At 44.0% G+C, this 13,008-nt stretch overlaps 1 protein-coding gene across 1 annotated transcript; it reads right to left on the bottom strand.

Moving 5' to 3' along the window:
• Positions 1-10,990: 10,990 nt before the first annotated feature.
• LOC139369815 (neurogenic differentiation factor 4-like) lies at positions 10,991-13,008 on the bottom strand. Its single transcript, XM_071109088.1, has one exon. The coding sequence runs from the start codon at positions 13,003-13,005 to the stop codon at positions 12,013-12,015; it is 993 nt and encodes a 330-aa protein (XP_070965189.1). The 5' UTR covers positions 13,006-13,008; the 3' UTR covers positions 10,991-12,012.

Here is a 13,008-nt window from a genome sequence, read left to right on the forward strand (position 1 = left end):
TTATGTTGAACAAATAAGTGAAGAGTGTGTGTGTGTGCGTTTGTGGTGCGGATGAGGGTATTTGTGTTGTGTGCGTGTGTGTTATTGATGAGGATTGTGCAAAGCTGTATTATTGCACGATGAGTAAGTATGTTCCATTGCAGTCTACTTCATGAGAGAGGATGAGGAGTTTCCTCCCCTACCCCTCTTCCCTCTGTCAGGATTAGTGTGGTAATGCAGCGATTCGGACACTGAGCTCTGATCAGCTGCTTAATACTGCTTTATCCCTCCAAACAACAACACACACACACGTAATGTATGTAAATGTAACACATAGAAACTCAGCAAAAAAAGAAATGTCCTCTCACTGTCAACTGCGTTTATTTTCAGCTAACTTAACGTGTAAATATTTGTATGAACATAAGATTCAACAACTGAGACATAAACTGAACAGGGTCCACAGACATGTGACTAACAGAAATTGAATAACGTGTCCCTGAACAAAGGGGGGGTCAAAATCAAAAGTAACAGTCAGTATCTGGTGTATCCAGCTACATTAAGTACTGCAGTGCATCTCCTCCTCATGGACTGCACCAGAGTTGCCCGTTCTTGCTGTGAGATGTTACCCCACTCTTCCATCAAGGCACCTGCAAGTTCCCGGACATTTCTGGGGGGAATGGCCCTAGCCCTCACCCTCCGATCCAACTGTTCCCAGAAGTTCTCAATGGGATTGAGATCCGGGCTCTTTGCTGGCTATGGCAGAACACTGACATTCCTGTCTTTCAGGAAATCACACACAGAACGAGCAGTGTGGCTGGTGGCGTTGTCATGCGTGAAGGTCATGTCAGGATGAGCCTGCAGGAAGGGTACCACATGAGGGAGGAGGATGTCTTCCCTGTAACACACAGCGTTGAGATTGCCTGTTCATTAATTGTTTATGGCTCATTGAACAAGCATAAACCCTTTACAATGAAGATCTGTGAAGTTATTTTGATATTAATGAATTATCTTTGAAAGACAGGGTCCTGAAAAAGGGATGTTTCTTTTTTTGTTTAGGTTTATAATTGTGTACAATCCTAAAGGTGGTACGGTAGTGTCCCACTTGTAGATGTAGACTAACCTGTTTACAGAGTTATCATGCCATATCATTCGGGCTGGCAGTAGCCTTTTCGGGGCCCTAAGCGAGATTTGGTTGGGGGGCCTCCCACCTCGCAACAAAACATTTCTATATTTTATATATATTTTAGATGTATTTTCACACTAAGAGTTTGCAATAATACTGTGAAATTGTGAACAGGATGATAATGCTCTTTTAGTGTAAGAGCTGTTTGAAAAGACCGCCTGAAATTTCAGGCGGTCTGTTTTGGTGGGATGGAGTTTTGGCCCTCCATGGTGACATCACTATGTGGTACATTAGTTAATAGACCAATAAGAAAAAGTGTTCCACACCTGTCTGCCAATAACATCTAATTGTCAGTTTTCCCCTCCCTACTCTGGCCACTCCCGGACAGAGAAATTGCTCTTTGCTAAGAAGCTATTTTTGTTTATTTTTTATAATTTGAATTGGAAACAATCACAGTAAGGTACTTAATTGTTACCCATAAATTATTTAATATTGAGATTTTGAAAAAATTGGCTGCATTGGACCTTTAAAGCAATTTTATAACATATTTCATGCAATTCTACTCATTTTGCTATGTGGCAGAGAGATAATTTTTTGTTTGTTTTACAGCTAATTTCCTGCAATTTGACCAATTTTGCCACGTGGTGGAGAGAAATGTTTGCAGTTTTTAAGCAGGTTTTTCTGCAATTTTACACATTTTGCAAGTCATTACAAAAGTCATTACATGCCATGTTACAGTTTTTCTCAGTCGCTTTGGTGCATTTCTTAGATCAAAAGTGCAATTCTTGATACTACTTGTACAAATTCCAAATCATCTAGTCACTTGTGCACATCATTAAAGCAATTTCTTATTCCTTTGAACAAATTGCAATTGATAATGTACAAGTGTCAGCTTTTTTCCACATTATCAATTGCTCATGTCATGTTGATCAAAATATAGTAGATGGTTCTGTATTGAATAGTCTTACCCCTCAAAACATCTAGGCATTAGTTCCTTGCATAAGCCATTACATGCTAAATTGTTGAACTATTTGTCATAAACTGTCAAGCATAGTTTTACACATTTCTATTAGACCTTTTGTACAAAAACGTGAATTGATGAATCGTGCAGGTGAAATTGACCCTCACTCATGAAGGAATGTAAAGTGTTAGTTCAACCAACAATCAACCAGTTGTCTAAATTGCTCAAAGGTGCATCTCATGAAGAATCAATTGGCAAGCATATATAGACAGACCACAACACAGAGTTGCAATTTTCCAATAATGGATGGACCAGGAAACGAACAGGGTCAACAGCCAAGAGGAGGAAGAAGAGGAGAAAGGATGCGTGGTGGAAGGCAAAAAAGAGGAAGAGACAGAAGAGGACATAGGCGCATATCTGATGACATAAGGGCCACTATTGTAGACCATGTTGTCAATCATGGCCTTACAATGGCTGAGGCGGGTCGAAGGGTGCAACCGAATATTGGGAGATCAAGCAAACAATGCCATGAGACTCAGGGAAATAAAAAGGACCATTATAGAAGACAACGATGTCTTTGAAAACATCCATACGGTTAGCATCTCAACCATCGACAGGGTGCTGCATAGAAACCAGATGAGTGTGAAACAGCTGTACCGTGTACCATTCCAAAGGAATGAGGACAGAGTTAAGGAGCTACGGTACCCGTATGTACAGGTAAAACATATATCTGTCCGGGGGTGTCCTCGGATGGGGCCACAGTGTCTCCTGGCCCCTCCTGTCTCGGCCTCCAGTATTTATGCTGCAGTAGTTTATGTGTCGGGGGGCTAGGGTCAGTTTGTTATATCTGGAGTATTTCTCCTGTCCTATTCGGTGTCCTGTGTGAATCTAAGTGTGCGTTCTCTAATTCTCTCCTTCTCTCTTTCTTTCTCTCTCTCGGAGGACCTGAGCCCTAGGACCATGCCCCAGGACTACCTGACATGATGACTCCTTGCTGTCCCCAGTCCACCTGGCCGTGCTGCTGCTCCAGTTTCAACTGACCTGAGCCCTAGGACCATGCCCCAGGACTACCTGACATGATGACTCCTTGCTGTCCCCAGTCCACCTGGCCGTGCTGCTGCTCCAGTTTCAACTGACCTGAGCCCTAGGACCATGCCCCAGGACTACCTGACATGAAGACTCCTTGCTGTCCCCAGTCCACCTGGCCGTGCTGCTGCTCCAGTTTCAACTCTTCTGCCTTATTATTATTCGACCATGCTGGTCATTTATGAACATTTGAACATCTTGGCCATGTTCTGTTATAATCTCCACCCGGCACAGCCAGAAGAGGACTGGCCACCCCACATAGCCTGGTTCCTCTCTAGGTTTCTTCCTAGGTTTTGGCCTTTCTAGGGAGTTTTTGCTAGCCACCGTGCTTCTACACCTGCATTGCTTGCTGCTTGGGGTTTTAGGCTGGGTTTCTGTACAGCACTTTGAGATATCAGCTGATGTACGAAGGGCTATATAAATAAATTTGATTTGATATCTATGTAACTACTTTACAGCAACATTTTTATAGTGATACATAGTACAGTAAGCATAAACTACACACATTTCCATTGCTGTGGAAGGAACATGCAATATATGTACATTTTATGTCACTCTTCCTTACCAAAACAAATTCAACTGTGTGTTCTGGGATATAGCGTATAATGGAGTTGGACTCAAGTGAACCCTCTCACAACTTTGTATACGTGGATGAGGCTGGCTTCAACCTGACCAAATGCAGAAGGCGGGGTCGGAATATCATCGGTCACAGAGCTACTGTGGATTTGCCAGGTCAACGGGGAGGAAATATCACCATGTGTGCTGCTATTTCGGAGCATGGTGTCCTAACCCATATCCCCCTTATAGGGCCATACAACACCCAGCATCTACTCAACTTTTTAGAAACTCTCTACAGGGCTGTCATCCCTGATGATGAGAGGGGTCTGTTTAGAGAGGATTTGCCAAAGTATGTGGTCATTTGTGATAATGTGAGTTTCCATCGATCAAACATAAGGCAATGGTTTGTGACCCACCCGAGGATGCTCATAGAATTCCTCCAACCTTATTCACCATTCCTTAACCCAATTGAGGAGTTCTTTTCAGCATGGAGGTGGAAGGTGTATGATCGTCAGCCACACACACAGAGGACCCTGCTGGGTCACATGCTGCAATGGATGCAGCATGTGAGGACATCACAGTAGACGCTTGCAGAGGATGGATAAGGCATTCCAAAATATTTTTTTCACGTTTCATTGGAAGGGAAAATATCCGGTGTGATGTGGATGAGAATATGTGGGCCGACAGACAGGAACGTCTGGATGTGTAGAGACAGCACAACAGTGCTGCGGGCAAAGTTGTGCCTTAGGGGTGGTTTCCTGTGTTTCTTTCTAATTTAGTTTTTTTTCCTTTGTGCCCCTTGGGTTGTCCAGTCTCTTTCAATCAATAACCCATAAATAGTACTGTTGAAATTGATATATGCCATAGAAGTGCAGCCTTGTGCATTTTCAATACAGTAACTGTCATCCAAACTGTAGCCTAAGTTTACATCAGGTAATACTGTCAAAATACACAGAGAGCGAGAGTACACAGTCATTGTTCGTGAACAATGACTCAATGACTTATCATTCTGATGACACTGACATGAGCATTGGCATGAATATTTACTTTTGAGAGATGTACTAAGGATTTTTAGTGACTGACTAGCTTTAGAAACATATCTATTGTATATTGCAGTTTGTACAAATTGTTCTGAGAAATGCACTTATTATTTTGCACATGTTAGGGATGATGTGAAAAATGCACCAAAGTGACTGAGAAAAACTGTAATATGATATCTGAGTTAGAATGACTAACAAAATCAATTTGGCCCCCTGGAGGTCAGGGCCCCTGGGCACATGCCCTGCGTGCCCAGTCAGTATTCGGCCATGATTACTGCAAGTTTAGATAGCTGGCTAGACTAACTACCAATCAAATACATTTTAGCTGACATACTGTAGCTAATTGAGTGACTGTCAGTGACTGACATAACAAGAGAAAAACTGGTAATGCACAACCAAATTTCAATATTGCTCCTTGTGTATTGTACTATTATCACTCTCAATAGTAAGTTGAGATCCTGACAGAGGTATAAAAAATAAAAAAAATAAAAATTGGGATCGGGGGCCCCCTAGCAGCCGGGGGCCCTAAAAGACCACTTATGCCTGGAACCGGTACTGCATATCATATCATTTAAATACACAACAACTAACAGATGTCACCAGCCAATATTTCACTCAGAGAATTATGAATACAGAACCTCTAAACACGATGGCCCTGCACAATCTGTTACTCCAAGACCAACTTCATTCCCCCACATTCACCTCTCTATCACTCCTCCCTCCTCTTCCCCTGTTTTCTCACATACTGATCAGCCTCTGTCTCTGATCAGAGTGATCAATAGTCAATGTTGACTCTGTATGTGTGTTTTATTGTGCTTGAAGTTCAGAAGAACAACCCCCCCCCCCCCACACACACACACAGAGGCTTATGTTAATCCTTGTAAAAACAAAGCAATATATTTCGCTCAAGCCAAGCGTGGGATGTCCGTTTATATCAGGATTACGGTTTCAAATATATCTCCTCTGCTCCAACATGATCTAATACTGAACTGACATCTATATTGGACTGGGGGCACATTTGATGTAAATATTGTGTAACAGCATAGATTGTTAGTACTCAACTGGATGATGTGATGAAACTGACCACCAAGAAGCTCTTAGACCACTCCCACCCCTGACCTCTGAACCCAGATGACCTAATAACCACAGTAAACTGACCTCTCAGTGGGTGGTCTCATCTCAAGCCAGTACAGAGGTTGGACAGACAGACAGACAGAGCGAGCGAGCACTGGGCCTCAGCTTGGGAAGAAATATAGTGCCTTGTGAAAGTCTACACACCCCTTGCTCTGTCTTTATATTTTGCTGCCTTCAAATTTGATCTGAAAAGGGATTAAATTAGATTTTTTTCCTACAGATCTACCAAACCTACTCCACATTTTGAAAGAGAAAACTATTATAGAACATTTTCCACATCAATAAAAAAACGTATTGTAAGACATGTCTTGATTGCATTTGTCTTCACACCCCAGAGTGAATACTTGGTGAAAGCAAAGCAGCTTTGGCAGCCATTACAGCTGTGAATATTTTTTTCTAAGATTCTACCAACACTTAGGGCAACATATATACATTTTTGTCAAAATTGCTCAAGCTCAGTAACTTGGTTGGAAATCATTGATGGACAGCAATATTCAAACCGCGTCTCTGATTTTAAAGCAGATTTAAGATCATTTTCATTCAGGAACACTCACCGCCTCTTGAAGTGTCTTTCACATTTGTGTAACTGTCCAATTGAAAAATAAAACTATCCCAGGGTTAGATTTTCAGAAGACTGAAGCGGGTTTTCCTCTAAATATTTACATTGGCTTTGCTCCTTTAATATTTATTTTGCTCCCAAACTTCCCAGTCCTTGCCGGTGACAAGCATACCCATAACATGATGCTGCCACCACAATACTTGAAAATACAGAGGGTTTCTCTCTGTTGTATTGGATTTGACCCAAACTTGTAGTTTTTTATTTAGGCCAAAACGTTGTATTTGCCATGATGTCTTCTTAATGGCCTTGTTGAAAACAGAGTGAATGATTTGGAGTGATTTTTTTTCTTCTTCTTTTAACTTTGTTATATGGGCCAATAATGTGGAGTGAATGCAATGTTGTTGATCCTCTGTATTTTCAAGTGTTGTGGTGGCAGCATCATGTTTTGGGTATGCTTGTCACTGGGAAGGACTGGGGAATTTGTCAGGATCAAAATAAATACAGATGTAGGATCTTAATTTGAGCCAGTTTACTATAGAAGGAAAATAATCATGCAACAACAAGAAATGCAAATTATTATGTGGATTATAATTAATAGAGATTTTTGTAGGGGTTGATACATTCATAATGAGGGCAAATCAAGTGCGACATTATAAAGTGTAAATTAAACTTTAGAAGCCTTTTTAAAACTAAAATACACCACAAGTTCGCATTTCCTGCTTTACAGGAACATTCTCTGTAGCAAAAGAGTGATCAAATTAAGATCATACATCTGTATAAATGAGCAACGCCCAGGTAGAAAGTTAGAGAAAAACCCGCCATAATTTTCTGAAAACCTAGAGAGTTGTATTTTTCACTTTTAATGCAGAGACACACCAGAATGGCTTTCCAAGTGGTGTTTGGTGTTCTTGAATGGTCCAGTCTCAGTCCTGACTTAAATCTGCTTGAAAATCTGAGACAAGGTTTGAATATTGCTGTCCATCGATGATTTATAACCAAATTTTCTGAGCTTGAGCAATTTTGACAAAAGCAATGGATAAACACTGAGTATACAAAACATTAAGAACATCTGCTCTTTCCATCACATACACACCTAAAATAGTTATTTGGCTGTCCCCATAGCAGAACCCCTTTTCATTCTAGGTAGAACCCATTTGAGTTCCATGTAGAACCCTTTACACAGAGTTCTACCTGTGTCACGTTGGCATGAAGAATCGGGAGACAGGTGCAGGAATGCGTAATAGTTTTTTCTATTGTACCCAAATTATGGCGTGCCGTCTAAGGGCACGGGGATGAAGACCAAACAAGCACGTACACAAAACACTGGGTTGAAACCCAAACAAAAGAACGAGGAGTACCTCAAATAAATACACACGAGCACAATGATTAACATTGTGTACGAGACCCGTAAACATCTGCCCAATCCACAAGGGCACGAAAGCCCAAAACACACAGCACAGGTACTCACACGCACCAACGGACATTGGAACAATAATGGACAGCCCAATGGAAACCAAAGGGCACACGTGTACAAGTACTAATCAGTGGGAATAGGGGACAGGTGTGCTTAATGAAAGTTCCGGATGGATCCGTGACAATCTGGAACCAAAAAGAGTTATCCTATGGCGTCAGCTGAAGAACCCATTTGGAACCCTTTTTTCTAAGAGTGTAGACTGACCAGGTGGATCCAGGTGCTCTAAGAATTGTGCAAGGTTGGTAGAAACTTATTAAAAATGATTCACAATTGTGATGTCTACCAAAGGTGCTTCCACCATATGCACTAAATACATCTGAATTAATATTTTTTTTGGAGTAGGATGTGTAGATTGCTATGTACATTTTAGATTCAATTTTAAGGCAGCAAAATGTGATTACACTAGCGACTGATTATAGACCTTATACTCTTTCCCTCTATTCCACTCTTTCTCTCTCTCGCTTTCACATTCTCTCTCTTCTCTTATCTCCCTTTTACTCATCCCTCTCTTACTCATCCCCACAGTGCTCATGTGTTCATGTAAACTCTCCCTCTCTCTCAGGTCTTCTCTTCTCATGTCTGTCCGTTGCTTTCCTGCAGTAAAAGTGCCCATCTGTCCCTTCTCTCCTATTCCTCTTTCGGTCAATTCTACAGTGAAGGAACTGTGTGGTGGAGGGGGTCATCAAGGGTCAGAGTCAACACGCCCCGCTCCCACAACCATTCACAGCTCTTTAACACCTAAACCCCTCTCACCCCACACATGCACACACACCCTGCACACCGTCCCTGCCCCCTACTGCCTCATCCCTGTGTTGTGCCTCCCCCCAACCCCCTGCTACATCACCCGCCTGGTGTGTGTTAGTTTGTGTGTGTGTGTGTGTGTGTGTGTGTGTGTGTGTGTGTGTGTGTGTGTGTGTGTGTGTGTGTGCGCGTGTGTGTGTGTGTGTGTGTGCGCGTGTGCGTGTGTGTGTGTGTGTGTGTGCGCGTGTGCGTGTGTGTGTGTGTGTGTGTGTGTGTGTGTGTGTGTGTGTGTGTGTGTGTGTGTGTGTGCGAGAGAACTGAGCCCAGTTGAATAGTACAGGATTATTACAACAGCGAAAGCCTCCCCCTCTGCCCTATGAGGCCAGCCATCTTAATCACCAAACTTCATCCTGCTGCAATCCAGCCTCTGCACATCCACTCTTTCATTAAGAGCTAGCCAATGGATTAGTGTAGCTAAACCAAAAGATTGAGAGCGAGATGAGAGATGAAGTTGAGGGAGGAGAGTGGGAAGAGTCGAGAGGGAAAGAGTGGGAGTGGGTTGAATGGTGTAAGAGAAAAGAAGGAGGAGGGCAACTTGCCTTGTCTGTTGATATTTCTTTGTAAAGTAAGATTTCATAACCTTCACTCTGCCTATCAGTGAGACATACAGTGAAGGTATAATATCTATTGTCTGCTCGGTATGAAATATTTGTTCACAAGAGGTTTCTGATCTTTATACTCTGAGAGTGAGTGCAGATGGACTCCACTGTTAGTGACAGTGTCATCATGTCTCTCAGTGAAGAGTGAGCAGGGACTCTCTCCGTCTCCACCATTCTCTCTCGCTCTCTTCGTTTTTTCTCTCTCTCCTCCTGTCTTCCTCTCTTCATCCCCCCCCCCCCACCCAATATATTGTTGGCTGGCTTGCTATCAAGACAATCTCCTCATCTTTCAACATTAACCCACAATAACCTTTATTGTCTTCTTGAGAACCACACAGCTTTTTAGAGGTTTCAATTGTTCAAATGCCAGACAGCTTCTGAATAATGTCTGCCCAGCAACACACACCCAATACACACACCCAATACACACACCCTCGCACAAATACTCGTTGCATCACCATCTTCCACCTGTCTATGTATGTGTGCGTGTGTGCGTGTGTGCTTGTGTGTGTGCCTATGTGTGTGTGCGTGTGAGCAAAGTTATGTGTCATTCCAACGCTGAATGAAGAGGGATGGGATTGGTTGGAGGCGGGTTTATGAGGGGGTGTAGCTCACCCTCCTGTGCATTTGCCCCCCCTAGCTGTCTGTCAGAGAAATGTCCCTCCCCTCTGTTTCTCCCAGCTGTCTTTCCCTCCAGAGCCAGCAACCTCAGCACAATGCAGGGTCAGGGGTCAAGAGAAAGAACAGGCTGCGTTTACAATGGACCCACAGTGGCCATTTAACAGCAAAACTCCCCTTTATGCATCTCCATTTTTCATGTCTCTCTCTTTCTCTCTCTCTCTCTCTTTATCGCTCTCTCCTTCTCTTTCTCTTTATTGCTCTCTCTTTATCTCTCTCTCCCTCTCTCTCTTGTTATCGCTCTCTCTTCATCGCTCTCTCTCTCTTTATCGCTCTCTCTCTCTCCTTCTCTCTCTCTTTATCTCTCTCTCTCTTTATCGCTCTCTCTCTCCTTCTCTCTTTCTCTTTATTGCTCTCTCCCTCTCTCTCTCTTTCTCGTTCTCTCTCCTCTCTCTCTTTATCGCTCTCTCTCTCTCCTTCTCTCTCTCTTTATCGCTCTCTCTCCTTCGCTATCTCTCTTTATCGCTCTCTCTCCTCTCTCTCTTTATCGCTCTCTCCTCTCTCCTTCTCCTTCTCCTCTCTCTCTCTCTTTATCTCTCCCTCTCCTTCTCTCTCTTTAGCGTTCTTTCTCCTCTCTCTCTCTCCTTCTCTCTCTCTTTATCGCTCTCTCTCCTTCTCTCTCTCTCTCTTGCATGCTCGTTTCTCACTCCCTTTCTGGTCTCCACCTGTAGGCCTAGGGGTGTGTGTGTGTGTTTGTGTGTGTGTGTGCGAGTGTGAGTGCGTGTGTGTGTGTGTGGGAAAATGATTTTCTCAGGGGTGGTAGCATAATAACAGTAGTCACAGAAGTACTCTCATTTGAAACACCCCCCCCCCCCCCCATCTTCTCTACTCCCTCTCACCTCTCTCATTGTGTTACAACCTGTCCATACTCTCACATATCACTCCCTCCCACTACCTGCAAACACCCTAATTGCAGTTGGTCCTTGACTGTCTTTTGACCTAACAAGACAGTTTTTTCATCTCAGCAAACTCACTTTCAGAATGTCACACAAAAAAAATAAGTTTACATTGTTTTAATTCACAAAATGTTTGTTAAGAAATACAATCCAAAAGTTTTCAGCTCGAGGAACATTTGTACATTTAAAGGAACATATTTGGCAATGGAGAAAATGTCTGGACAGAATATTATACAACATATACATACAGTATATTTGATTTAGGAATGTCCATGAATAAGATCCACCTGGCTGATAGTTCAACTTCAATCACATTTTGGAATTTATATTTGTTCTATTCATTACAACAGCAGACATTTCTCATTTCCTCATGGGCAGTTTTCCCCTTGGTCATCAGCAACATTACACTAGCAATATTGTATGAGAATCTCTTTTCAGTGTGAAACAGGAAAGAACACACAACAAAGGAGAAATGGACACAGAGAGATAACAGATACACTGTCAGAGTCCGTCAACAATGTAACAAGGACAGCACAAATAGAGAAGGCCAAGACCAAACACATATAAAACGGATAAACACAGCATTACTAACAGCAGTTCATATAAATATTAAATAAGATAATAAATAAATGTATAATGCATTAACGTGAATGATCTGTTTCATGTTCCCAGTGCTGGTCAGAAGTGCTCATAATGTGGTCATAATGTGGTCATAATGTTGTCATAATGTGGTCATAGCGGTCAAGCTGAAGTCCTTCTTCAAGACAGCCTTTCCACCAATAGGAACTAGGAATAGGAAATGGTCATGGAAATGGTCAAGTTGTGGGTGCCTTTTAACCTAATCAGCATTCAGAAACAACCGCAGCAAACAACTGGTTTAAAGTCAATCATGAGCAGACTTTGACAGTGTTGAGCCCTAACCTTTACAGTACACAAATGTAAACAACAGTCCACAACAGCACTACCCAGTTGTTCACAACGATGGGCTGCTTTCACAGTGTTCAGTACCAAAGTCTGATTTCTCCCAACACCTCAGTCATAGGTTAAGATGAAGCCAGTTGGGGCAGGGTGATTGTTGTGTTGTTGGAGAGAGTAACATCTGCCCCATCTGTCCTCTCTGGCCCTTAATCCCCATAGACCGTTCCCATCTGCGGGGGTGCCATGTGAGGAGGGTGGTACGAGTCATAGGGCATCTCCAGGGGCAGCTCATAGCGGGCGCTCTGGTACAGGCCCATGGAGGAGGGGGGGTAGTGGTGAGGGGGGAGGTATTGGGGAGAAGACTGCTTGGGCACCAGGTTATTGCCGATGCTGAGCGGGGGTGTTGGGGGGCCATCGTAGGGAGGGGTGTTACAGTCATTAGGGGAGTGGCTCTCGTAAGCCCCTCCTTTCATTCCCCTCAGATGGAGCAGGTGGGCGGAGTCCAATGTACCATAGGGCGGGCTGGGCAGGCCGGGGGAGGAGTAGCTGATTGGTCTAACAGCCATCCCCACCCCTCCCAGGACTGTGGGCCCTCCTCTCCCCCCATTCCTGTCCTCAGGCCTCTCCTCAACAAAACCCCCAGGCCCGAGCTGCAGACAGCCAGCCACCAAGTTGCTGGTGGGCTGGGAGAGGCCTTCACACAGGGTATCCATGAAGGCCCTGCTCTCCGTGGACTGGTCCCCTTCCAGGGCTTCAGACAGGGCACAGATGTAGTTGCGCGCCAGCCGCAGGGTCTCGATTTTGGACAGTTTCTGAGTCTTGGAGTGGCAGGGCATGATGCTGCGCAGGTTCTCCAGCGCGTCGTTCAGCCCGTGCATCCTTGAGCGCTCCCGGGCGTTAGCCTTCACACGTCGCGCCTTGAAGCGCTCCTGCCGGGCTTTGGTCATCCTTTTCCTCTTGGGCCCTCGGCGTTTGGGAGCGTTCCCGTCTCCCTGGCCCTCCTCTTCCTCCTCCTCCTCATCCTCCTCCATATCCTCGCTGCCCAGCTCCCTGCCCAGGTGGCCCATTCCGCCTGGTCTGCAGCGCTGCACTTTGATTGGCTTGTCTCCGTCTAGGGAGCTCACGTCATCATCCATCCACTCCAGAGAGCTGACTAGCTCCGCCCCCTCGCTGGGCCTTCCGTACGTATTGGCCATCATGGT

This window comes from Oncorhynchus clarkii, chromosome 17, assembly GCF_045791955.1.
Source record: "Oncorhynchus clarkii lewisi isolate Uvic-CL-2024 chromosome 17, UVic_Ocla_1.0, whole genome shotgun sequence".
Taxonomy (NCBI): domain Eukaryota; kingdom Metazoa; phylum Chordata; class Actinopteri; order Salmoniformes; family Salmonidae; genus Oncorhynchus; species Oncorhynchus clarkii.